The 27378-nt window shown below is 37.9% G+C and overlaps 1 protein-coding gene across 1 annotated transcript; it reads right to left on the reverse strand.

Moving 5' to 3' along the window:
- Positions 1-525: 525 nt before the first annotated feature.
- Positions 526-26108, reverse strand: evpla (envoplakin a). The gene is made up of 22 exons (XM_007252137.4): positions 25861-26108; positions 18076-18175; positions 16871-17025; positions 15302-15425; positions 15065-15196; positions 14905-14946; positions 13993-14154; positions 13742-13849; positions 13224-13319; positions 11730-11840; positions 11467-11613; positions 9131-9285; positions 7872-7969; positions 7227-7399; positions 6864-7042; positions 6209-6347; positions 5903-6096; positions 5630-5780; positions 5242-5325; positions 5034-5141; positions 4829-4921; positions 526-4485 (listed from the first exon to the last, which is right to left on the reverse strand). The coding sequence occupies exons 1-22, from the start codon at positions 25893-25895 to the stop codon at positions 1063-1065; spliced, it is 6009 nt and encodes a 2002-aa protein (XP_007252199.3). The 5' UTR covers positions 25896-26108; the 3' UTR covers positions 526-1062.
- Between the last annotated feature and the right edge of the window lie 1270 nt (positions 26109-27378).

Genomic DNA, 27378 nt, shown 5'->3' on the forward strand with positions numbered 1-27378 from the left:
GACAAGACAAGCTGTGTGTGTGCATTTGCACATCAGTTTTAGCATTCAGTGTAACTCTAAGTAGGTGAATGCATTTGGTAGGAGTACCCATAAACATTTGGAAGTATAGTTTATGTAGTATTCACATTGAAGAATTGTTATTAGTAAACAAGGACTGTTATACTCTACTTGGTATATGTAAATGGAATATAATGTACATGTTTAGCCCCTTAGCTAAAAAGCTTTTAATCACTGTATACACAAGACACTGTTGGTGGATTATCTTAGTAGACCAGTGACATAAGTGTTTAAAAACTCCAGCAACACTGCTGTGTCTGACCCACTCATATCCTGCAGTTCTGAGCATGACCCACCTTTTAAATATTAGCTGCACTGTGGTGGTCCTGACCAATAAAAAGCTAAAAAAAAATGATAATGGGTGTAGAACCAATGGGGTGGTCATAATGTTATACTGATCAAGCATATGAACTTTCTTATGGCTTATAAAGAATCAATATACAGTACACTAAAGCATGACGGGAGACATTTTATTATGTAACACTTTATTTAACAATTCCTTTCTCATACAGAACAGACTCCTTAAAAGAAAGAATTAAATAATTATCAACATTTAAAGTAAATAAAAGGCTCAAAAAACCCATCATCCCAAGTAAAATAAAACTTTAAAGGATAATGATATCTTCATAAACATTGCTCTCTTTAGATGAATATTCTTTTTATATTAGATAAATGTTAAATGGTTGTTTTTCTTTTGTCGTAGCATTTAAGTAAACATGTTCATCAGCAGCAGTAAATGCCTTTAAATGAAGGATATTCATCCACAAAAAAAGAAAAGCCAGTGCATATTAGGTAGCACTATTTACATAATGCTAATTGGCCCCTATAATCTGTTACTCTTTAATAAATGTATAGCTCATGCATATTAAAATTGTGCTGTGAATCGGCAACATTTTCCTGAGATGTATAATAATCTGAGCACTGAATAGATCAAGATGATTAACATTCATTGTTTCCACTGAGCTGGTATATCTAGCTGGTATCTTGTCCTGGCTGTAAACATGTCTAGGAGTAGCCGCTGTAGGGTGATGATCTGTGGCTGTAATATGAAGGGATGTAGCCAGTATCCTTGGAGGAGGCCAAGAGCATTGGAAGGCCTGACTGTGGGTCAGGCTTGCAGAGTGCCAGTGCTTGCTTGTAGTTAATCTTCTGCTTTGTAACTGGATCCGTCAGCTCCTTGGAGTACTGTGCCTCTTCCTGAAGCTCTCTCATCATCGTGCTGTCGATCATTTTGGCTTTAACCGCATCTACGATGTTCACTCTGCCTGCTTGGTTGGGGTCGACCAGTCCTCCGGTCAGGTACTGGGCCTCCATGTAGCGCATAGCCGTGTCTTTGGGCATCCACCCCTTCTGAACGGCTTCTCCAATCGAGAGGCGTTCTCTGGTTACTGGATCCTCAACCCCACTGAAGGCCTTCTGAGCATTTAGCAACCTCTGCAGCTGGCTGGATTCAATCAGACCACGATCTGCTGCTTTATGGACAGAATATCGGTCCTTGTTGTTGACGTCGACAATACCACCTGTGGCTGCCTGTGCTTCCAACAACCTTTGGGCAGTGGTGGTGTCAATCATCTTACGGACCATGGCCATTCGTACAGAAAGGCATGTATTGGTGTCTTTATCGAAGACCCCACAAATAGGAAGCTGTGAGTCAAGGGAAGTAGGGATGCTGTTAGTGTATGAGGGTTTCTGGCTGGAAATTTTCTGACTGGTAGATGCCGTGATGGCTGGCTGTTTATTCCTTTCTCCAGCGACAAGGAGAGCAAACTCTGAGATAGGAATCTTGCCATCTTTGTATTGCTGAAGTTCCTTCTGAGTTATCTTGCCTTCTTTAAGGGCATTCTTGATAGAGTATTGCTTGCCACTCTTGCGATCTTGCAAGATGGTTGTTTCCCCATCAGGTCCCTTTGATGTCATCTCTTCCCAGTCACACTCGAGCTCTTGCAAATGTATGTACTGGGAGCGATCAATTAGCCCTTGAATGTAAGCATCATACGGTGACATGTCTTTACCGGTCTCAGGATCGAGGATGGTGATTCTGGTGGAGACGTTTTTCTCCTGTGTTCGAGTTTCTAAGGCACTTTCCTCCTTTTTCAGGCTATTTTGGAGCTCCATGATGGTGTTCTCTCGTTTGTGGATCCTGTCCTTCTCATCCAGGATGTCTCTTTCCAGACGCTGGACATCTGACTCCATCTTGATACTCTTTTGTCTGTTCATTTGACTTTTTTCACTCATTAGCCTGGACTGCTGCTGGAATGAAAAGGTGATGTCTTTCTGTTCTGTCTCCATAGTTCTCAGTTCTTGTTGGAGGTTCTGTTTTTCCTTAAGAAGGGAGTCCCTGTGGAGTACAAGGTTGGCCTCCTCTTGAGAAGTAGCTGTTTTTCTGCTCTGCAGTCTCTGTAGCTTGTCAGTAAGCCGACGGAGTTCATCCTCCAAGTCCAGTCTGGCATTTCTCTGCTGGATGACTTGGTCTCTTAGGTGAGCGCGTTCAGCCTCAACTGTCTGGTCTTTCTCTACTCTGACGACTTCTTTGTAGACTGTTCTTTCATAAGACTTCTCCTTTTGCAGGATTTCTAGCTGCAGTTTCACATTTCTAATGTCCCTTTCCAACCGCATGACATCGTTGCACTCTCCGTCAAAGTCTGCCCTGAGACCACTGGTCAGTTTTTCCAGTTTTGGGTCTCTCTCAACCTTGAGAACTTCCTCTGTCACAATGTACTCCTGAACTGGTGGCGGTGCATTCTCCAGCTCATTGATGCGAGATTTGATTTGTGACAGCTCAGTCTCAACCTGTATTCTTTTATGGCTTTCCTCACTTTCTCTAATGGTTCTCTCCTTATCCTCTATTAGGGCTCTCAGTCGCTGAACCTCCTGGTCTGCCTTCCTGCGATTATTGACCTCCTCGTCCAGATTTCTTCCCAGCCTGTCAAGCTCCATTAGCTGCCTCGGGTCTTTCTCTAAGCGCACCACCTCTTGAACTACCAACTTTTCCTCTGGTCTTTGTCTCTCCAGCTGTATGTATTTATTCTGAAGATCGAATACCAATTCCTCAATCGTTCGACGTGTCTGTGCTTCTTCACGAACCTCCTTCCTTAGGCGGTCTGCCTCTTTCTCCAAAAGTGGATCACTGACATATTTGACAATATCCTTAGTGACCACTTTTGTCTCAACCTTTGACTTCTCTTCCCTCAGGTCATCCCGCTCTCTTCTTAGGTGATTCAGTTCATCTTGGGAGGCATTGTAAGTTCTCTGCAGGCCATAGATTTGTTCTGTAAGCTTCTGGATCTCTTTTACGTTTTCAGGACTGCGTTCTTCTTTTACCAACTCTTGAACCACATCTTTGTACTCAACCCTGGGCTTCTGAGCTTGGACAGCCTCCAAATCAATTTTGACTACAGTGATTTGTCTTTCAATGTTAGAATACTGCCTTGTGACATCCTGCAGTTCATTTCTCAGTCGTCCCATCTCCTTTTCAGTCTCTGGGGAAACCCTGTAGAGCTCATTAACAATCTCCTTGACGTCCACCTTTGGTTTCATTTGATCAAGTTGGACGTATCGTGACTGAAGTTCACTCAGTTCCCGAATGAGAACATTATTCTGGTGTCTTTCTTCCTCTATGTTTGACCGAAGCATTGTGGATTCACTGACAAGCAAAGGATCTGTTTCAACTGTCTTCACCTCCTTGGTCACAACCTTGGGCTGTAAAGTAGGGATGAGTCTCTCAAGGGATCTGATCTGGGTGCTTGTTTGCACAATGTCATTGTTAAGAGACCTGGACCTCTCACTTTCATCTTCAATTTCCATCTTAAATGACCTGACTGTCTTCAGCATCTCAGGATCCTTCTCTACTTTAATGACTTCCTTCTGTACTACCTTTTCTCTGATGGTAGGTCTCTTTTGCTCTAAGATGGTCACCTCGGTTTTTAGTTGCCCTTCTTCAGTATCTCTAAGTTTGACCTCATTCAGCAGTCTGCTTATCTCGTTCCTTATTTTTGAAGCCTCCACATCCAACTGAGGATCTCTCTCATATTTGGTCACCTCCCTGGTCACCAGTTTTGGCTTGGTGTTTTTAAGGTCGGTTTCCAGATTAGCGATTCTTCTAGTGAGCACTTCAATCTCACTTTGGGTTCTGGTGCGTTTCAAGGCCTCTTCGTGGAGTGTTTTCCTGAACTCCTCTAGATCGGCCTCGATTTTTGGGTCGCGGTAGTACTGCAGAACTTCCTTCTCTTCCAAGCGCTCAATACCTTTTCTGCTCTTGAGGGAGAGCAGTCTGTCCTTGTATGTCCTGATCTCAGATTCAGCCTGGGCACGTCTGGCAGCTTCGTCACTAAGCTGTTTCTGTAGACCATCAACCTCTACTAAGTTTTTTTGTTGCTGTTGTTGCAGCTGCTGCTGCTGTTGTTGCACAACAGCTACCTTCTCCTCATTCTGTTGAAAGGAAAGCAAAGAAACACCATATTGTCATATTGAGTGTGGTATTTACTACCTTTAACAGGCAAACTTAGTACTGCCCAACATTTTTAATAATTTGTTTCTGATTTTATTGCCAATCTCATATACATGGGAGTGATGTGGAAAGAGAGCAAAGCCAATTGTGCTCTCTTGGACTCCAGCTGCTGATGGCAAGCAGCATGATCTGGGATTTAAACTGGCAATCCACAAATCATACAGTGCCTTAGACTGCTGGTCCACTCAGAGCCCCAATGCTGCCCAGTTTATATAAGATTATATAAGATGGAATATACATATTAAATAATGTAGAATATTGTACCTGAGCAAGAACATTTTTCGCTAAGTCCATTTGGTTGAGTAGTTGGTCATTTGCAGCTGCTGTGTTTGTGTAGCGGTTTACCAGAGCCTTTTCCTACAGAAGAAAGTGAATAAGAGAAGTAAAATAGCAGTTGTATTCAGACAGTTTGATTTAGAACAGTGATTTGCTGTGTTGTTTATAACGCTTGGATTTTTGTTTATTTTACCTGGTTTGCCACAGAGCCTGCCATGGTCGAGGTAGGTTTCTTATAAGCATCGGTTGCATCAGGGTTTTTGACAGTAGCCTTGTACTTATCAGAGTTAAGCTCATAATCCTGACAGGAAACATAACATAGGTTAGAGGTAAGTTAGGTCAGTTGATTGATTATGTATAAAAAAAAGACTTTTTCTTATTTTACTACAAACATAACTTACATTGAGAAGATCCTGCAAGTCCTGGGAGAAGTCCACCACCCTGTCCACATCATCACCTTTCCTCCGAATGTCCTCAACCACCCTCTGTAGAGTAAAAAAGTAAAAGAACCTTGTGTTATTTTAGGAGAGTATGCAATAGATAGGATGAACTAAGTTTTATTGGGACATTTTTTCTAATTATTTGAAAAAATTGCCAAAAAAAAGACTATTTTCTGTAATACTAAATATCTTAATTTGGAATTTGTGGTTCCATATCTAGGGCTCTGCAAAAAAACTGTTTAAAAGTAACCTAGTATAGCTATACTATGCTGTTTGACCTTATGTCCCAATTTCCCATAATTCACTCATGAAGGGCCCACATGCAGGTGGTGAACGTAAATCCACTGACCTCCTGAGAAACCTGCTTTGCGTTGATTTGTGACAAGTTATCCTTGGGACTGATCTTGTTGTTGGGCAGGTTATCTAAGAAGGAACTCAGGGACTTGCTAGCATTCTGGAAGTCTTGATTTTTGTTGGCAGCCTCTTGCAGAAGACTCTCCCTAGAATGTGAAGAACAGTTCATGACCATCATGTATGTTTTGTTTAAATGATGCTTACTGATAATGATATTTTAACATTTGTCAAAGGATGCTTGTGTACATGCTTTTTCAATCTGACATACCTGGCAGTCAGCTGGTTGTTGACGTTAGCATAGCGGCTCTGCAGGCTTTTAACCTGAGCTTCCTGTCTGCGAATATCTGGGCAATACTCCTGATATCCCTGCTGAAGAGAGCTGCACAGCTTCTCTGTGGTCTCCAGGTCCTTGCTTAGCTTCTGCATCTCAGGCTGAGCAGCATTTACATCTTTCTTAAGGGTCTGGTTGAGGGTTAAGATGGGAAAAGTCAACAACAATGACTCCATAAACAATGAAGTTCATAAAGACTTCAAGATTAGCTATATCCTGAATGTACCGCCTAATCCTACTTACCTGCAGGTCCTGTATGCGGTTCTGTATGGCATTGGGAGCATCTGCAATAGCTCCATCTTTACTCAGCTGCTTCTCAAAGTCAGAAACGATTCCATCCACTTTCTTTATTTGGTTTTCCAGGTTGATGGATGCATTAGCCCTGTAACAACAAACATCATTATGATGAATAACAACAATATTGCTAACCTAATCCTGTTATTTATATCTAATTTACCACATTTCTACCCAATTACTACCTTTATTTGGTAGCACAATTACCTAATGCCCATTCATGTGAGCTCATCTCACCACTAGCAATGCTCTTAATATTAGTAAGATGAAGACTAGCACATGCCTCCTCCTTCTCTTTTTTTTGATGCAGCATCGCTAGGCTGCCAACATGCTCAAAAAAAGATGTAACTCCCTGATAGTTTAGCAGATACCTCTAGGAGTGATGTGTGAAGTAAATGCCATCAACCCACCCAGAGAGAGCAAGGCCAATCATGCTCTCTCAGACTCTGGCTGCTGATGGGAAGCAGCATAATGCAGGGTTCAAACCAGAAAACTTCTGATCATAGTGACAGCACCTTATTTGGCTAGACCACTCAAAGCCCATCTGTTTTTATCCTTTAATGTAAAACAACATCACAGATCATTTTTGTTAGTGATTTCTTACTTCTTGGTGTAGAGGTCATTGAGGGCAGCGAGGCTGTCTTGCTTGTTTTTGGCCTGGTTGAGTTTTTGAGGCAGAGCTGATAACGTTGGGCCGTTAGAGTCCTGAGACATCAGTGGTTCCAGATCTTTCTGTGCAGCTGCCTTCTGCTGCTCCAACTGCCGCAGAGCTGCAGCAGCTTTCTGTGGGGAAAAATAGAAATTAAGGGATTATGGTGACGTGTATTTGTAACTGAGTAATGTATTGATTACTTTCACAGGCAATTGAAGTCCTCACCATAGCATTTACCAAACTTTGGAAAAAAAAGTGTAAAAATGGGTGTTCCCATCAGTCCCAATTACCGAGGGCTACTCCCATAATTTTTACCTCTTGTTCCTTCTTGCGATTAGCAAGATCTTTAGCAGGATCAGTGCGGTCCAGTGGAGTTCTCATGCGGTTCAGAATGTCCTGTTCTGCTAAAGCCAGGTCCTTATCCAACTGATCCAGACGTGAAGCCAGTTCTGCTGTTTTGGGGTTTTCGGGAACTTTAGCCACTGGAGCTGAAGAACAAGCACAGAGTAGGAGGTTGGTAACATTAAGAAATGTCTGAAGTGTGCAGATCTGTAGGGACTTGCAATAGAGGTGTAAGAAAATATTGTTATATTTAAGTATTGCAAAATTTTGTTTTGCAAAACTGTATCAATTTTTTAAATACACAGTATAGATTTTTAATTATTAGTTAATATGTAAAGATTGTTGCCAGACAATAATTCTTTTTGTCTTGTGTTGAAAACCTAAGCTCTAGATAGCAGTGTTGTACAGTGTGGTTATAATTGCATTAAAAAAGTCCAAAATTGTTTCAAGACAATCGCAATATATAGCTTTGCTTACAACATTGCAACATTTTGCGATGTGTTGAATCAAAAGACTGTATAAGACTGTATCATAAGACATGTCATATCACCAAGTTCTTGCCAAAACACAGCCATTTACAGATGGTCCAGAATGCCTAAATGTGGGTGTGTTATTCACCTGCTTTCTGTACTCGTGAAGCCTCAGGGGCTTGAGTTTTTAATGAAGCTCTCAGCGCTGCACGCCTTTTCTTCAGCTCCTCCAGCTCTTTACCTAGACTGTACACACACAAACAAACACACACACCAGAGTCAAAGACTGCTGCTTTCTGACATACAACCTTAAAGTGCTACAAAAGGTTTATTGAGCCATGCCGTAGAGCAGAACTTGTACCACCCATGCTCACATTTAAATTAGAGCTACAGTGTCCATTTGCCCCTTGTCTACTTTTGCAAACTGCAAATTACTGATAAAGAGTTTCTGGTCACTGTATTATGACTAGGAGTGTGAGGTTGTGTAGTGAACTAAAGTGTCTACAAAGAATTCTCTTGAACCCAAGGTTAATTACTCAGCTATTTGTGCTATTAATGCAGAAACTATTGTAAATTGAAATGTTCCACAGGGTTCTACTTGATGGCTACTTGGTTATCTGGTGTACCATTCTGGGTCACTTTATATTGCCAAAAAAGATTCACATTTTTGTAAAAGAGCCTTTAGATTTGTGAATAAAGTTTATTAGACTTCTTTAAGCCTCTGAAAAGTTCTTCATGCTTATAGATTTCGGTTCTTCTATGGCATCACTTCAACAATCCTTTGTAGCACCTTTACTTTTAAAAGTAAATGTAACTCACAGAGTTAAATTAGTTATAACAGCCATGATGCAACCCTGGCAAGTTTGTATGCTCTAAATGACAATATTTTTATTTGGAATTTGGGAGAAATGTTGTCCGTACTTTATAGAATAAAACAACAATGCATTTTACTCAAACATGTACCTATAAATAGCAAAATCAGAGAAACTGATTCAGAAACTAAAGCGCTCTTTTAATTTTTTTCCAGAGCTGTATATATCTAAAGGATTATTCACATCATACATTCTTTTCAAATTGTCTTTATTAAAGTTTGTGTTTTTTTAACACTAAAGGCTAAATTCAAGTTACACATAAAAAAAAAAAAACATCCAGTTCAAGCTGACCAGCTGGTCATCCAGAAAAATATACTCTATGCTGGTCAGGGGCTAGTTAACGAGCTAGCCTACCAGCATATTACATGTTTTTTTCTGGGTGACCGGCTGATCTTGAACTTTTTTTTTTTTTTTAGCAAGGTAGTACCAATCTAATACCTTCCCACCAGTTCACATGCCACAGTAAGCAGGGCATGGGACCAGAACTATCCTTATTACATCACTACATCAGCCCAGATGCATTTGTAAGCCTTACAGATCCACTTTGCCGATGGCCTCAGGATCAGGTGGAGGAATAAAGAAGCACACTCCAGGGAAACTCTTGGTCGCCCCATCACTGGACAGCACCTCCCAGCTAGCAGGGTTGGTGTTGGACTTCAGGGTGAATCTCTCCCCTCGAGACACAGAGGCCTGAAAACAACATCATAGACAGTTTTACACTTAAGACACACAGGATAGCAGCTTTTGGCTTGGAGTTCCGGGTGCATATTGTGTTTACAAGGTGTTTACATATAGCCCAATGGATCAATGCAATTCAGTCATATTAGTGTTGCTGTGGTGCAGCCAGTATGAAATAGCAGTGAAGTCCCTGGTTATGGAATGTCCAGCTGAATGTTTGTCACAATGCTTCCCCCTTCTGGATTTATGAGGTAATGCAAGGTCTAGTATGTTGCCCCCAGCCGGTTCTGACTTTGAGTATTGGGCAAGCACTAATTACAAACCACGAAGCAGGTAATTTCTGACGTGGTATCTCTAAGTAACCATGGTGCACAAACTCACGTTTATTGCACCCTGTGTCTCATTGCTGGAAGGATATGTTCTCTCTTCAACTGCTGGAAACAGCACAAATGCTGCCAGCACAAATATTTAGCCCAAAGTATGTTTAAGGCCACACTTCAGAAGTGTACACTTTGTAGTTAATTTTTTTGTAGTTTCTCATGTACACTATTTTAAAGTGTTGTGTTTCTAAGGGTATTTTAACCCGCTACTGTAGTTTTAAACAAGCCTAAATTGGCGGGAAATCTGCGAAACTGGCAACTTCGTCCGAGTTACTAATAACCTGCAGCAAACGAGGGACAGTGGGCGAAACGGCAGCTCCGGCTTTCTCCATGTTTTTTTTTTTATAGCTTTTGGGTTTTCAGTCTGAGCATTTTCTGCAGCAATTCACGCATGGCACGTGCTTTTACGTACAGCCCAAGTAATTTATAACAGAATATTCGTTTACGCACGACACACGTTTTTCGCGCTTTTACGCACGGCACGCGTTTTTACGCACGGCACACGCTTTTACGCACAGCGCAGGTAATTAAGAACAGAATATGCGTTTACACACAGCACACGGTAACGCACGGCTCGCGTTTTTACGCACGGCCCGCGTTGTTACGTACGAAAAAATGTTTTACGCACTGCGCACACTGTTACGCACGGCATGCATTTTTACGGACGGCACACATTTTTACGCACATCACGTAATATTACGCATGGCATTATTGATAAGTATGACGTATTTGTATTTGAATCAAAAAGGAACCATACATCCTAACGTTGCCACAGTATAAACAGCTAACTAATGATTTGAGTCACGAATGTACGGTGGCTGAGAAAGCCCAACGCAGTGCAAATTGAAAAGCGCTGCAAAAGCACAAAACACATCCATCAAAATTACAACACAGGCGCAGCAAATAGAAAAACGCGCTGCAAACAGAACCACAACACAACGGAAGTGAGTCACAACACAACGGAATTTTCCCGGGGGACCTTAAAAGATACTGTACCAGCTAAGCTGCGTCTTCAGTAACGTCTCGGACTTCACTATGTGTACAAAGGACAATACGTGGCAAACAAGGCGTTTTGTGAAGCAGAACTTTTAATAATATGCACACAACCGTGGTAATCAGAGGTAATAAACATTACTTACTTTTCAGAAGCTTGTTTGCCACTTATTGTCCTTTGTATACAGCTGGTACAGCATCTTTTAAGGTCCCCCGGGAAAATTCCGTTGTGACTCACTTCCGTTGTGTTGTGGTTCTATTTGCAGCGCGTTTTTCTTTTTGCAGCGCGTTTTTCTATTTGCTGCGCCTGTGTTGTAATTTTGATGGATGTGTTTTGTGCTTTTGCAGCGCTTTTCAATTTGCACTGCGTTGGGCTTTCTCGGCCACCGTACGAATGCTGTCATTAGCTGTTAGCATTTTGTACCAATAAAATAAATAGGCAGCATTTTCTATGTTTTAGACACAGCCTGTATTATTTTTCTTGCTTTGGTGCCATACAGGTTGGTTTACAAGTTGGTCATAACATCAGTGTTTGCATGGCCAGACCCATCTTACTGTACATTACTTCCTGTGTGCTACATTTGTAACAGTAAACAGAAATCATATTTTTTAAATAAAATGTAGAGATTTTTCTTTAACCAAAAACACAATTACAAATTGTGAAAATGAGAAAATAGTTAATGGGTTAGTAAAATTTTTTGCTTGAAAAATTGCCTTTTTTTTTTTTACAGTTTTTGCTTGATTGCCTTATTGCAAACCTGCAGCCATAGAGGCCTTACACAGATAAGATTGGTGGCCATGTTCCGAGAAGGTGGGTTACCTTGGGTGTGTTCCAGTCACACAGTGCATCTACAGTGGTGGGTCTAGTAGGAGCAGTGCGGCGGAGTTTGAGGGGAGCGATGGTGGTGCTGCGTTTCCTCAGATCAGCTAAGAGCTGCTCACTGCGCTGAATAGGCCGCTCATCCGCCTGAGAGAGAGAGAGAGAGAGTTTAAATAAATTAACAAAGCAATTGATATAAAAACTGTCTGAAATTCACCCAGTAAGTACAGTAAGAAAAGCTCCAGAATATTTTAGTATTGTACCTCTAGCTGCAGCTGGATCTCTGTGTTGGTCTTGTTGGCAAGAGCTTTAGGGTCCAGTGAGGAGCTGAAGCCAGATAAGGATTCAGAGAGCATCTCAGCATCCAGCTGATACTGTTTAAACAAGCAGAGGAACAAGGTTAAATAGGTCAACGGTTAGGCCACAGATTTTTACCAGGTTTCATAGAGGGTTAGTGTGTAAACAAAGGATGTATTATTATCATGAGTGTTTAGTCTATAACAAATTTATTCAGTTTGTGGAGTGTGTGTTACACTATACACACAAGTCATTTTATCTCGCACCCTGTTTACAAAACTGTTACCAAGGGTGTCATAGAACAGTGATCTCCAAGCCTTCTTCTGGAGAACTACCATCTGTATGTTTTCAACCCAAATAAAAATAAAATACATTAAGCCAATCAAGAACTTCTAAAGGTAGCAAGTAGTTTAGTCGGGTGATCAAATGTCTGAAAAAGGTAGTTCTCCAGGAGCAGAACAGGAGGCCACTTTTGATTACTGTCCCAAGAATAACATTTTTGTATTTTATATTTTACATTTTTTATTTACTACATAATTTGACCACAGCAGAGGTTTATCTCATTGTGTCAAAATTTCATTAAATGTATTATGAATGGACCAATAGGAATTTTTACACATATTTTTACATTAACTTCCATTGATTGTTAAGAAGGATTTTTCTTCTCCTGTTAAAAAAACGTTATTAAAAAACGGATTAAAATAAAAACAGGTTTTATAAAATCAAAGTACGGTATAATAAAATCAACAAAATGTATAATTTCAGTAAGGACGTCTAAATCTTCTCAAGATATTGCATATAACACATTATTTTTTATTTTTTATTAAGAATGTAACATTAAATAAAATAATTAAATCATTAAAAAAGTTATTTTTTATGTATAGGCAAAATTGTTGTAAAAATAGTAATACAAAATAAAATTAAATCAGTAATCTAAAACCTGAATATTTCATGAATTTAAACATTTTTCATTGACCTCCATTGAATGTTAAGATGTTTTTCCCCTTCTCCTCTAAAGTTACTATTTTGGAGATACATATATTTCATTGGACAGAAACAATATTTAAAAGAAAAATTAGCCTTTATGAGTAATGTAGAGGTACTTTAGGCTAAAATTGGTTCTTCACACTTAATCCACATTTAATTCACATACATTAAAAAAAATCAGTCTTATTTAAATACAGACTAAATATATTTTCTCTATATATTTTTTTTCGTGTATATTCCCGAGTAATGGTCTAAATGTCTGCATTATGCTAATACTGGATTAGAAATACTGGATAAGAAATCTGATCATGGCTGTCATAAAGAGTGGTTATGTGACCTTGTGGCCTTTACAGGTTTTTCAGTGTGACCTGGTAGCGTGACCGCGTTTCACCTGCTGAGGCCTGGCTGAGTTTCAGCTTGGCCGCGGGACTCTCAGCTGACTCACAGAGCGGACTCCTCCCGTATCCTTTTACCTTTTTGTACTCCTCCACATTGTCCAAGTGGTTCTCCTGGCAGATGCAGAGGTTCAGGAATTTCTCCCACTCGCCCCTCAGCGTGTCTCTCTGGGCCTGCAGCACGAAACAACATCACCACAGCTTAGAAAGATAAACATTCAAATAAAATTACTGTTAAAATATATTAAAATTATAAACAAAAGAAATGGAACAGATGGTCCAGTTTCATTATTAGAACATGAATTTGAATTGGTGTTAAAATAAATAAACAAAATATTGAAGAAAAAAAATACCCATAACAAACAAAAGTCAAGTCAGTCAAACAAAAAAAATCAAACATATAAAAACAAAAGACAAAAAACAAACAAACAACTTAATACTAAAACAAGAAACAAGCACAAAACTAAACATACTAAAACAAAACACAATTAAGAAAATAAACATACCCAAACAATACATCCAAATGTTCCAAAACTAAGCAAAAAACGAACATACTGAAAACAAATGAATATTAAGGACGGAGCAGTGTGTCTGACCTGTATGGCGTTGGTGGCGGGGTGTTTGAGCTCTATCAGGCGCTCTCCATCGTCCTGCAGTTTGTTGACCTCGCTCTCATGAGACAGAAGACTGTTGTTCTTAAAGTTCTGCAACACAAATCCACAGAGCAATCTTTATAACCAATCATCTGCAGAGTTCTAATTCAGGGATTAGTGTGAAACTCATGTAAATTCTGTGGTTATGGGAATGATGAGCTGCAGTGTGTAGCGTGCTAAACCAGCCCTCTCACCTCGTAGCGCCGGCGGACGTCAGGTGGGTCCACCATGCGGTCACTCCAGTCCTGTTGGAGGATCTTGGCCTGCTCATCACCGAGATACGACACTTCTTTGGTGCAGCCCTGCATGTAGTCATACAGGCTGTTCAGGTAGTGACGCCTCCACTTTGAGTTATCCTGCAACAAAACAGGCCATTTATAAAACAGCAGGTCAGTACAGCTTGTGTTTTATTGGTTTTATACATAAAAAAATACAGTTAAGGTAAATTACATGTGTTGCGTAAATTGGTCACATCCTCTACTGAGACAGACTTCTGCACAGTATGAAGTATATTTACTGTTGATTAGTTTATTCAACATATTGCAAAACAAGGAAAATTTTTTTTTTATTTCTCTAATCTGTTAAACTCTGCAAATTGTTAAAAAAAGCAAATGTTTAATTTGAGCAGGAATGGCTCAAGCTTGCATGTAATGTTTATATATATTACATTGTTGTTTTATTCTATAAACTACAGACAACATTTCTCTCAAAATTAATACCAAAAAAGATGCGCATATATATATATATATATATATATATATATATATATATATATATATATATATATATATATATATATATATATATATATATATATATATAAAGAGAGAGAGAGAGAGGGGGGGGGGCTCTATTATATATATCATTTTATAATAAATGGAGATTTGAAAGCATAAAACTTAGTTTTATACAATTTACTGCTATGTCTGAAATGTTAATTCATGTGAACCTAATTAAATTCTGTACTGTAAACAAACATAAATATATTTAATTAACAGAACAAAAATTGTGCTGCATGTATTGTTCTTATTTTTATGTTATGAGGTGTGATGTAGAGGATGTGACTTATTTACAAAGTTTTTTATTTTTTTAAATCAGTTTCTTACCAAGAGATTGCTGTACTGCTTCTTAACGGCAGCGTATTCCTCCTGCAATAAGAATATCAATATTTTCTATATCAGTATTTTGTATCACAGTATTTCCAGGCACCCATTTACAGGGTTAATATCAACAAAGTTTAATAATAATGGTGGTCTCAATGCTGACCTTAGAGCTGGTGGTTCCTGGACTGAGCATTGTGTTGTAGGCCTCAATCTCTTTGTGTAGGATATTATGGGCTGCAATCTGTTTCTCCAGGTCAGCCATGGTGGGCCCGTAAGCCTCAGAGTTGGCATCTTTCTGCAAGATAACACACAGAACACACAAACATTTGGTAAGCCTGCTAAGATACTAATCTGTGGGTCTCCTAGCTGAGACTGGAGAGTACAGTTCACACTTGATTACCTGTTTCTGGAGGAACACCTGAGCCCAGTTGATACGCGGCTGCAGGCCCACTTCATTCATGGGCTCGTAGACCTCACGGTAAAACGAGCAGTCCTTCAGCCAGCGATCGTGGAGACGGGTCACACTGGCACACAGAAATTACAAAATCAGGCAGGAATATGGCAGCATTGTTTTCTATAGAGATTAAATGCCTGGCCACTGATTATTTTTGCTATATTATGTTTATTTACACAGGAATCACATTAAATGCACATTAAAATCCCTTTTTATTTCAGTCTAAAAAGGTGTTGGAGTTGGGTTAACACACTAAAGTTTGGATGGAGGAACATGCCTCTTGTCTCTAAATAAAAATAGATAGATACTTTATTGATCCCAAAGAAAATTTAGCAACCTATAAATACCATCTACATAGTTTATGCACCCTACGTCTAGTCATGGCACCCCTCAACCACCCCATCTCCTCCTTTAATTTTTGTCTTTCCTTCCTGACTCCACTCATCTGAGAAGAGACTTACTACTACAAACAGAAGCCACCAGAACTCCAGCCCAAAAAGTTCTCTGAGTTCTCTTCCCTCTCTTCACCTTACGGCATTTTGTATTTTGTGCTGTATAATGGTTTATTTTGCCATTATTTGAAAAGAAAATGTTTTATTACAAATTATATGAAATAGCTATGATACAGCATGGGTGAAAATAGATTACTTTAATTTAGTATATAATTGGATTTTGGCATTGTGAACTGAAGGACCCATTGTATACAACCAAGAAATGCAAGCAGCTGACATTAAGCACAAATCAAAACAAAAATATACTGGCAAAAAAAAAAAAATGGTTGAAACCAAAGTTTTTTTTATCATTTTAATATAACAAAATGATAATAAATTAAAAAGCACATCAATAGCATGCCACAATGTCACCATGGGATGTTCATAGGTGGCATCATCAGCCAGCCTTGTTAGACTGTAACCATCTGGCTACTGAGAATACGTCTTCATAGAACAGTCCTACTGAGGACCCATCCTACCTGAACTGCAGTCTAGGCTAATAACAAAGAACTACAAATCCCAGTTTCACAGTCTGCTGTGTGCATTCTGCTCTCAGTCAGATACTTTAGGCCAGGGATTCTCAACAGGTGGGTCGGGACCCAAAAGTGGGTCGTGAACAGCTTGTAAAAAATAAATACATTTAAAAAATATATATAAAATTAACAATAAATTATGCTCATCTAATTTTGTACTCGTCTTTTATTTTGGAAAAAAGAGACAGAGAGAGATTCTTACTAATGTACTCTAAATGCAGAGATATCTAATTTTGTGTTTTTGATCATTAATTTTATTGTTGTAACTTTTATACATGATAGTTTTCATGTTAATTCTCAGTTTCTTAAAAAAGTGCTCTTAAATTCCCTTTGCATGCATGTGTATGTTTCTATGTTTTTTTAAGGCTATTTTGGTTTGTATTCTATAAAAAGTGGGTCGTGACTTAATAACCATAAGAAAATGTGGGTCCTGGGTTGAGACCCAGTGAGAACCCCTGCTGTATGCTGTAGGCCAAATTGACATCACTTACTCATTCTCGATCTCTCCAGCCTGAGGGTGACTCATTTTCCTGGCCTTGTCCAAATCCAGGAAGAGATCCTTCAGGAGCCCCTCAGCTTCAGACAAGCAGCTGGCGGCTTCCTTCTGGTGCTGGAGGGGCTGTTTCTTCTTCTCATTTTCTGCATCCTGAAAGAGATGAGAGAAAGAGAGAGAGCACATTTTTAATTTTACTTTGTAAATGAAGGTTCAGTGGAGAGTAAGTTAATACAGAAAAACAAGATTTGATTTGGTGCACTATGTTTTTTAAAGCCTGAATATGTTTGCAGTATGTTCATTATTATAATTATAATAAAAAAGGTGGAGCTAATCAATAGGACTAAGCAGTAGGGCTGAGTTAAAGGAAGGTGAGAGTGTGGTAGTTGGGTGTGGAAAGAGAATTGATAGGACCTTAAATTGGAAAAAGGAGGAGCTTCTGTCATAATTCATTTAATGTGTGCAAACAGCTTAATGTAGCTGAATACATAACAATACACATATTTTCTAGGTTGGACTTTTGGTACTGTACGTGTTACAAATTCTACAAATTATTCTACAGATAATATATAATAAAACATATTAGACCGATTATTTTAATATAAATCAGGTGCTCTCAGAGAATTTAAAATTAAATAAATACATATATTTTGTCATTAATCTAGTTCTATTTTACAAAAAGCCTAGTCATTTGAGCATACAGTAAGTGCATGAATAATATAAGACCCTCCCCTAGTCTATATTTTGTGCTCTGATAGGCTATGAGATGAATGAAGAGACGATTTTAAGTTCTGAGGGAGATACATTTTTAAGTTGATTGTTGGTATTTTGAGGTTTATTTTTTTTGCTACAAAACTCTAATTATACAGGGTGAATCAGAAACAAAATATGACAACTTTTAATATGACGGCCATGTTCAAGACATTAACTAAAAGATAGGTGACTTTTGAATAATCCTGTATATTTTAGATGGATTCTGTGCCCCTATAGACAAACTTTAAATGAAATCCACACATTTATTTGATCAATTTAGGTCTTTCTGACAAAACGCCCAGTTATTATTTTTTTTAGCAAAAGTGCATGCATAACATTGCATGCATAGCAGCACACTCATTGTATTTTGTTTAATAGACTATTTTAGATAAATAAATAGTGAGTTAGGAATAGAGAAGTGATACTGACAGAAAATAATGAATTCCTTACAATGACCAGCAGCTCCTCAGCTCTCAGCACGTCTTTTTCCACTGTGTCAGCATGCTTTTGCATGCGTGCGATCAACAGGGCCAGGTCACTTGCCTGGGTCCTGTAGGGATGATGGAGAAAGTTTATGGTCAGTTAAATGCACATTAGCTATATGTACAAGATCCACAGTAAACCCATAACCTTCCTATTAGCATGTTCACTGGATACAGAGTCAAAGACAAATTTAAACAGGTTACTATGTATACTATGTTACATATGATTTACATTAAACACTGTTTACACTATGTCTGGCATTAACATTATGTTCAATTAGGAGTTTAGGAACATTTGTAGGCCGTAGCCTGTATTTTAGGGGTTAAGATCCTGCTTGTTGCCTTAGGAATGACATTGCCCTTTCTCTGGTACTTTTTCTACAAACAGCAAAGGTCTTCCACTTTTAACATGATAATGGTCACACTGCTGAAATTTACATAGTATCACTGTATCTTCAAAAATATTCACCAAATATGCATTTTATGGTACAAAAGATCATTTTAAGATCCTTCATTTCTTTGTCCATGTTGGCCCCGCAAATGGATGAGCATGATGGTTTACATCAGGATCAGTGATGGGACCAGGAGGGGTTAATGTGAGAGTAAGTTTGTCTATAAATTAGTAGCTATCCCAGGTAACACATGAAAAAACTCCACACAGAGCCCACGCCCACCCATATGAGCCCCATATAAGAATGTTGGCTATTACAGTGTTCTCCAGCTGATCCAACTAACTAAAGCCTTAAAAAGTCATGATTGGCTGAACGGGTGTGTTCTCAAACCACACAATACTATACTTTATATGCTGTGCTTATGAAATCACTTGGAATTTTAGGGTACTATTTTTACATTTTAACATTAATTAGTGTGGCACATTTATAACAGCAGGATTTGTAATTTGTAATATAATATATATTTTCACATTAATTCAGCTTTTTACTGTAACAAAAGTAAAAAAAAAATAATTTCTTCTTCTGTAAAGCTGCCAAATACAACATTTTTGCGCTACAGTGATATGTTTCCTAATTAATTTAAAATGCTTGTTAGTCATATTATCCACTTTTACTTTTTTTCTTTTCATTTCAGACCACAAGTGAATATTAAAGCTTAGAGTTGTAAAATAGTTAATTGCTAAATGCTATACCGAAAGTACTAAACAAAAAATATTAATGTTACAACAAGCAAGCCAAAAAGGCATGTATGACTGTATATGAAATATGTAGATAAATGGCTTTTTAAAATCATTATTTAAAAAAAAAAAAAGTAAGAAGCACTTTTTGCCTTACTTAACCTCTTATTTAATTTAGGGTAGAGCAACCAAGTGAAAAATGCTTGACTGACTGTAGCATTAAGATGTAGATTAAGCACTTTATCAGTGCTAATCTATGTAAAAACTGGTCTGTGACAGGTAGATCTGAACTAGGGCCTCCAACAGGTTTGGCCTCAGCATTGTTACTGACATGCCAAGCTTGAATGTGCATGTTGGGTGGGAACGCATTGTCAACAGATTGATGTCTCTGTCCTAGAATTCAATGAATCTGTCATTACTCATCTCCTGTCTATCTCTCTCTCTCAGTTTCAGAATCTGTAAATCTAGATGATCTGCATCCTTGACCGTTTCTTCACCAAAGAACAAAGCCTGGTTTTCATTTTTTACGAAGTATTTATAGAGTGTGGAAATCTCCTCATCTTGGCATGTGCTTATAAAAATAAACCTGCAGTTAGATTTATCGGGTAGTATCTCTTTTCAGATAAAAGCAAGAGGCAGTCTTTGCCTTACTTAACCCCTTATTTCGTTTGCAAGAACAACACGTTTTCTTGCTGAAACATCTATATGGTCATTTAAACCCTATATCAGCTCTCAGTTCTCCAAACAACAAACAACAGGCTAGTAGTACATCGTAAACCCTTAATTATTTTGAACTTTGAAATAAATCTGTTTTATGTTAAACAGAATATTCCCATGCATAAAACAACTCAACTACTTTGAGTTAAATGAACATAAGAATCAACTATTGGCATTGGCAACTTTTCTATTTTTATTCTATTACTTTTCTATTTTTCTACAGTGCAATACTGTATGTTCATAGTGTAAGTTCAAGTGTATAGCCTATGTTAGGATTATATGTTCTATTTGTATTTTATGTTGTATATATTGTGTTCTTTCTGCATGCTAAATGGGGTCATGAACTCCTTTACACCTGAACTTGTGTGATGTGACTACAAATCAGATTTTATTTTATTTGAATTATTGTGCAACAACCTGTTTTCTCAAATTATTAAAGTAAATTTAGCTTGAAATTACAGTGTAGTGACTGACACAAGTCTGAGTTAGCCTTGTCAGATCTGTTCTACACCCTTGCCTTGAGCCAAACCTCTAACAACACCAGAAACCAAAGCCAGATCCTGAGGAAGCAAAAAATAAAAAAGAGGTTCTGTGATACCCATCCCTTTCATGACGTCATTGTGGTTGGAGAATTGTTCCTTTTGTGCCATACAAACAAGGCTAAAAATGCTAACAGCTAATGCTAAGCTGCCTTATGCTCAGCAGCTCTTACCAAAGTTCAAGGCTAAACCCCAGATCTCCTGAAGAAATTTCTGAAGAGATGTTTCTCCAGCCTTTAAGGAGTTCAGACATCTCTAGGACATCCACCACAGCACACTGCAAGTAAAATTATGCTATGCTAGCACCAGAATCCCCATAAATCTCAATCTGAGAGTTATTCTTTCTAGTGCTGTTTGACTCCCAATCTTCCAGCAAACATAACTGTGATTCTAAGAGCTTTACTCCTCAATTATACCTGAACAATAGTTGCATTGACGTTGTGTTGACTCACTCCATTAGTGCATTCATCTACATTATATTCATTTGTTGATGTTGCGCAACTAAACAGACAACAGGAATAATTATCCATAAACTATGTGAGCAAGGCTTGGGCGTGGGTCAATACGTTCTTTTGTATTCAGAGAAAATGATACTTAGACACAAAGCAAATGAAGGTAATTAAACATTATTAGAAAAAATAAGGTATATCGTCATAAAACAGCATTTAAGATGATGTTTTTTTGCTTTTAAAGCTTTGGGGCATTGCATTTGATTAAGTTAGTCTTTTTGCCTTTTTTTAAGGGTTGTTTCCCAGGCTGGACATTTACCCAGTTCCTTTAAATAAAGAATCTACCTTAATAATGCTTTGAAAAGAACTAGGCCCTCTTAACTTTCTCAACTTTAGGCTCATTATTCATACTTATTATTACTACTATATAATATGAATTACATCTACATTAAACTACTGTATAAGCGCTGAAGTTATGAGCGATCGTTAAAGGGGGTTTAAGGAGTTAAAAACACCATTCCTAAAAAGAAATTAGAGATTATATTCTCTGTCCGTCAATTGTTTCTGCTGAACAACATTCAGAGTGGATTAGTATAAACCATGTGGCCCCAGTTTCCCAAAAGCATCTTGATATAACTGTTAGAGATAGTGTTAAATACTTGAGAGTTATCTTTGTTGCAAGATAGGGTGGATTTTGCGGGGGATTGGGAGTTCAAATAAAGTCAATGGGACTGGTTTATTTTCTTGTGTAAAGTGATTTTTTTTTTTTTTTGTGAAACAGTATTACAGAAATGGATCTAACATCACTCTTAATTCACCCTAATTTCAGGTTCTTAGGTTTTGGTCTAAAATGTTAATTTATGCAAAGCACATACAGCTCTGGAAAAAAGAGACCACAGCCATTAAACCAAGCTGAACTGATTGTTTTTTTTGCACCAGGAGTGGCATAAAGTTATCCAAAACAGTGTACAAAACTGGTGGAGGAGAACATGCCAAGATGTATGAAAACTGGGATTAAAAACCAGGGTTATTCCACCAAATGTTGATTTCTGAAGTCATAAAACTTTATAAATATGAACTTGTTTTCTTTGCATTATTTGAGGTCTGAAAGCTCTGCATCTTTTTTGTTATTTTAGCCATTTCTCATTTTCTGCAAATAAATGCTCTAAATGACAATATTTTTATTTGGAATTTGGGAGAAATGTTGTCTGTAGTTTATAGAATAAAACAACAATGTTCATTTTACTTAAACATAAACCTATAAATAGCTAAATTAGAGAAACTGATTCAGAAACTGAAGTGGTCTCTTATTTTTTTCCAGAGCTGTGTATGGGAAAGCTACACATATATCCAAATGACATTTACTTTGTTCACACCTGGCACTGTTTTACCAGCATTTCATTAACATTACATATACAACTCATTACTCATGGAATCAATTTACTGAGTTTATGAATTGATTTACAATGAATCATTTCACACCAAAAATCTGTGGAATCTGTGGAATTCCCAACTGTATTGATTCTTCCAGGCCTAAATGTAATATGTGTAGTTGCCATTGTCACTTCCTGGGGAAGTTTGTGAAATCCAGCTAATCCACAATCACAGCCCTCACAGCCAGAGCCCACACCAACATACAAAGTCATGCTATTATTTTGAGGTTACTCACTCTTTCCAAGTCTCCACTGACCTTCATGGTCAACATAATAGTAGATGTAACAGAATCCATTCATGTCAGGAGATTTTTAATTTCCCCTGTTCTGCAGAACAAGATATAATTGTAAGATCTGATTCTGGGCAGCAGTGGTGGACTGTTTGTAGGCTTATTAAGTGTCATTCTAAAAAAAATATTGATCACAAGAGGGCACTCCTACAGGCACAATATTACTTTTTTCCAACAAGAAGGACAGCCAATAGGACACTTTGTCTCTTTTTTACCACTCTAAAAGGCACTTTACTGATGCTTTTTTATAACAACTAGGGCAACGCTCCCTTATGTCTCCGCCAATATGGGGCTTAATCAAGTCCTGCTTTATAGCACAGTAAAACTCAAAGTATGAGGGGTAAGGGGTCATTTAGACTGAGGAATGCCTTTCAAGACTAGAAACTTCCAGAAATGCCACTTTTGCATTAGCATGACTAACAGACGGGCCAACACCCAGCGGAGGAACGAGTGGAACGGTCCTGACAGGGAGCCTCCCATTTCAGCTCTCTACACTGCAATTGTATTGTTCTGTAATAATGAATGATATCATGTAAATATTATCATGTGATACTTTACTTTAGAGAAATCATTGTATGTAAGTGTATACACAATCATTGATTTAGAGCATTCACAATATGTTATGCACTGTTATTATTTAGTTATTTTGGTTAGTGTAGTTCTTCTGAGGATAAAAAAGGCACCAGCTATCACATTTCAATTAATTTATTTTAAATTTAAATGAAAATGAACTATTTGATTTGTTTAATAATTTAATTATTACATTTAAATAATGATCTTGTAGTCTTTCTACAAAATATTAAATTTTTAAACAATTCGTCTATTAGAAAATAGAACAAGGGTTCTAATTAAGTTGCTGGTTCTATAGAGAATCATGTCAACTCAAAGATCCATTTAAATGTGTGAATGTTTCTTTTCCTGCTTATAGCATTTTACAAAATACCAGTTCTTAGAACCCCTTTTTAGTATTACAGAACCATTTGAACAAAATAAAATGTACAAAAACAGTTCATTTAAGAACCAATTATGGAATAATTTCCTAGGCCAATAGTTTTCCAACCAGCCCCAATGACTCCTAGATGATCCACATTCTTGCTCAGTTTCTGTGTTGCAATTTAGTTTGCAGAAAGAATGCGGACCGTCTGAGAACTATGAAAACCTGTTGAGAAACTGGTGCATAAGAAAACAAACAAAAATATTTAAAAGTTATATTTAAAAGTAAAAGTCCAGTTTATGTAGTTAGTGTGCTACTTATGTATGTATGCAGTTTTCTACTGTAATGTGGATAATTGCTCTAAAAATATACAGCTCTTTCCAAAGATGCCATTTATTACAATATCCACAGCATATCCATAGCAACCACATAGAATTCCTTAATTTACTAACCACTATACAGCTTGTAAATCCACATACAGGCTTTTGCATCTAAAGAGTTAATCTGCACCTGTCCGTCTCCCTCTCGCTGTTTCCCCAGCATTATTCGTCTCTGTGTCTGTGTGATTGCACTCTTCTACCTACAGGGTGGAACCTTTTTGGCTTTTTGTGTTTACACAGCACAGTCAGCTCAGACCCACAACACAGGAACACGGCCACTCTGTCAGGGTTCGAGAGGATGAGACCGTTCCGTACTTTGCGGGTCATGACTCACGATTGCTGGCTGAGGGCCAAACACAGTGAATCAAATGAGAAATAAGATCTTACACGCTTGGTCAGCTGAGGTTTCACACAGTGTAATTACTTTCGCTTATGTACTTTCACATATCAGAACTTCAACGAACAAAGATATACATCACAGTAATTAAAAAAAAAAAAATTTCAATACCTACTCTAAATTGATCTACTGTAAATTATTTAGTATTCCTCTCCGATGAATGGTTTATATCCACAATTCTTTTAGTTGGTACTATGCATTATTCAGTATCTACTGAATGTACTATAAATGATTCAGTATATACTATGAATGATTCCATATGCACTACAAATGATTCAGTGTAACTATCAATTACTCCATATATAATATAAATTATTTATGAATTACTCCATATTGTCACTGTCCAATGAAGAACATGTATCTCTAAAACAGCATCTTTCTGTCTTCAATAGAAGTCAATGTAAAAAGAGTTTATGAAAAATTAAAGCAATTTTGACACAGTCAGGGTCAGTCATTTTCATAGGAAATCAACAATATATACTAGAAATTATTCAGTACCTACTATGAATGTTTATTTGCTACTATAAATTGTTATGTATCTAATGACTTTGATAAAAAGTATCCACCACAAGTATTTTGAATTATTCAGTAACCATAATGCATTGTTTGTTATCCACTAAAAATATTAAACATCCACTACAAATGACAAAGTATCTACTATTCATGATTCAGTGAATACTATAAATAAAGACTGTATTATAAATTATTCAGTATCTACTATGAATTGTTCTAAAGTGACTATGAACTCGTTTTCCACTTTTTTCCAAGTCAAAGAATAATTTCACAATCATTTAAATGGTTCTTTAGCTTGTCACTGCTTTATAAAAGACATTGTCCTTACAAAAGAAGAACTAAATAACACTTTTTAACACTTACAGATGAATTACAGCGAATTACACTACTTATACAATCAGGTGTTCTTGGAAGTTTAGTTTTCTTACAATTTCGCCAAAGAATATTTACTAAAAGTGACTATTATAAAACAACACAGCAAGTTATAAAAAACTACCAACTTTTTACAATTGTTCTTTTGGGAATTTTCTGTTTGTAGAAGAAGTTCCATGTTTTTTCATAGGATCTTTCCCATATATTCCCATATTCCCATATAAAACACGAAAATGGGTTCCATTTTCAATTTCAAATCAAAGATGCATTTGGTCTAGATGGTTCTTCACAGAACATTTAAAAATGGGTTACAACAGTAAAAGACCACTTTGGATGCTGTGTTGGTATTAACAACCCTATAAAAACAGATATATATATAGAACCAGAAGTAGCCAGAGAAAACTTTTAGCTAGAATCCTAGGCCTGGAGTGTTTCGGTGAAGTGACAGTGGCAGTAAGCCTGAGCACAGGATACACGAAACATCTGAGCTGCAGAACCTGACCGAGTTAACCTCCACCTGAGCTCCGGTTACCAGCAAATCCAGCTGTCAGACCAGCGCAGAAGAAGAAAAGCAGAACAGAATCACTAACACACACTCACTTGGTCATCTTGGTGGTTTCTTTCTTCTTGAACATCCTGAAGCTTTAGATGAGGTGAAAGTCACCTCCTCAGTGTGTGTGAGCTTGTGTGCGTGTGTGTTTCTCTCCTCAGCTTCACAGCTGGCCTCAGATCCCCTTGGTCACACACTCCTGGGTTTGCTTTGGTGCTGTCGCTCCTACTCCCTGTCTTTCATATGCCCCCACATACACACTGTGTGGCTCTCTAAAGGTGTGTGTGGCCCCTGAAGTGTCACTGGTGTTAAAAGTGAAGGCGTTTGTTTGTCGCTGCTCCGCCCTGGAGGAACAGGTGTCGGCCGACACCCAGGCGTGCCGGGCGACCGGGCGGACCAGTTCCACGCTCCCATTTCTCTCTCACTCTCTCTCACACACACACACACACACACACACACACACATTAACATACACACACAAGTCTGTCATTCATCCTTTTGCCCTATTACTTACTGTTGTCCAGGAAACCAGTAAGTAGTGTTATTATTTGGTCTGCTGAAATTATAAAAAGGAGTGACATAAGCTGGGGCATTCTCTTAAAACATTCACATTATTAAATATATAATATATTTAATATAATATGTGTTTTATAATTATAATATGCATTTTAATTATATAAAAAGGGCTCTCAGAAACGAGAAACAATTTTGGGTACCCTACAGTAGAGTTTTACTGTTTACTGCTACACCAGAGTTCTGACTTCTCTGGGGCCCTAAGCAAGATTCTGATAGGGGGCCTCCAACCAGAACTCTGTAAAAGCTTTTTGACAGCTGATACATGAGTTATTATGTAGCAAAAATGATATAGGAGGAGTGCATCTCATCAATATACTATATCTATACTGCTCCTCGCAGAGTTACTGCTTTAAAGTGCAAGAGTCTTTTTTCACGTCCTGAATAATAGTTTTGTTAGCTTTATCTTCTAATTGATATGGGATACTATCTATCCCTATTTAACGCAGAGCCCTATGTAGTGAACGTATATAGCGGCCTTAAACCCACACACAGCTAACAGATTTTGAGATATACAGAATACAGCACATCGTATAGTGGCAGCACCTACAGGACAGCTTATTACATTTTCTCTACTGAAGGGGCTTCCACTAGGATATTTTCCCTCATTTCCAAACATGTAGTGACACCTTTTACAGCACTGCATTGCATTTTGTCCACTGGTAGGGCACCTCTTTATTAAAGGAGCATCTAATTGGCAACTTGTTCATGTTTTCTCACCTGTATTAGAACACTATACAGCACTGCATCCTATTTACTCTACTGGAAAGTGGCAGGCAGGCATGGAAGACACTTTGTAAATGCACCATTTGTTTTTTGAGGGTCATTCATTAAAGCACATTAACCATTTTTCTTGCTCTAGAGAGCACATAATCATAATTTACTGCAACCTAGTAGCTTTTCTTATTGAAAGGGCAGTCAATAGTGCCCACTGGAGGGCACTTCAGCAATGTTTCTTTAATCAAGAGGGAACAAGTCTGTTAGAGATCTCTGAA

This window comes from Astyanax mexicanus, chromosome 5 (assembly GCF_023375975.1).
Source record: "Astyanax mexicanus isolate ESR-SI-001 chromosome 5, AstMex3_surface, whole genome shotgun sequence".
In the NCBI taxonomy this organism is placed as follows: domain Eukaryota; kingdom Metazoa; phylum Chordata; class Actinopteri; order Characiformes; family Acestrorhamphidae; genus Astyanax; species Astyanax mexicanus.

What these genes read in the sequence shown, in the direction of transcription:
- evpla (XM_007252137.4), bottom strand. Translation starts at nt 25,895, where the DNA reads ATGTTCAAGAAGAAAGAAACCACCAAGATGACCAA. An exon ending in ACGTCCGCCGGCGCTACGAG is followed by an intron (nt 13,850 to 13,992) that starts GTGAGAGGGCTG and finishes TTTGTGTTGCAG; the next exon opens with AACTTTAAGAACAACAGTCT. An exon ending in AACAACCAGCTGACTGCCAG is followed by an intron (nt 5,781 to 5,902) that starts GTATGTCAGATT and finishes TTCACATTCTAG; the next exon opens with GGAGAGTCTTCTGCAAGAGG.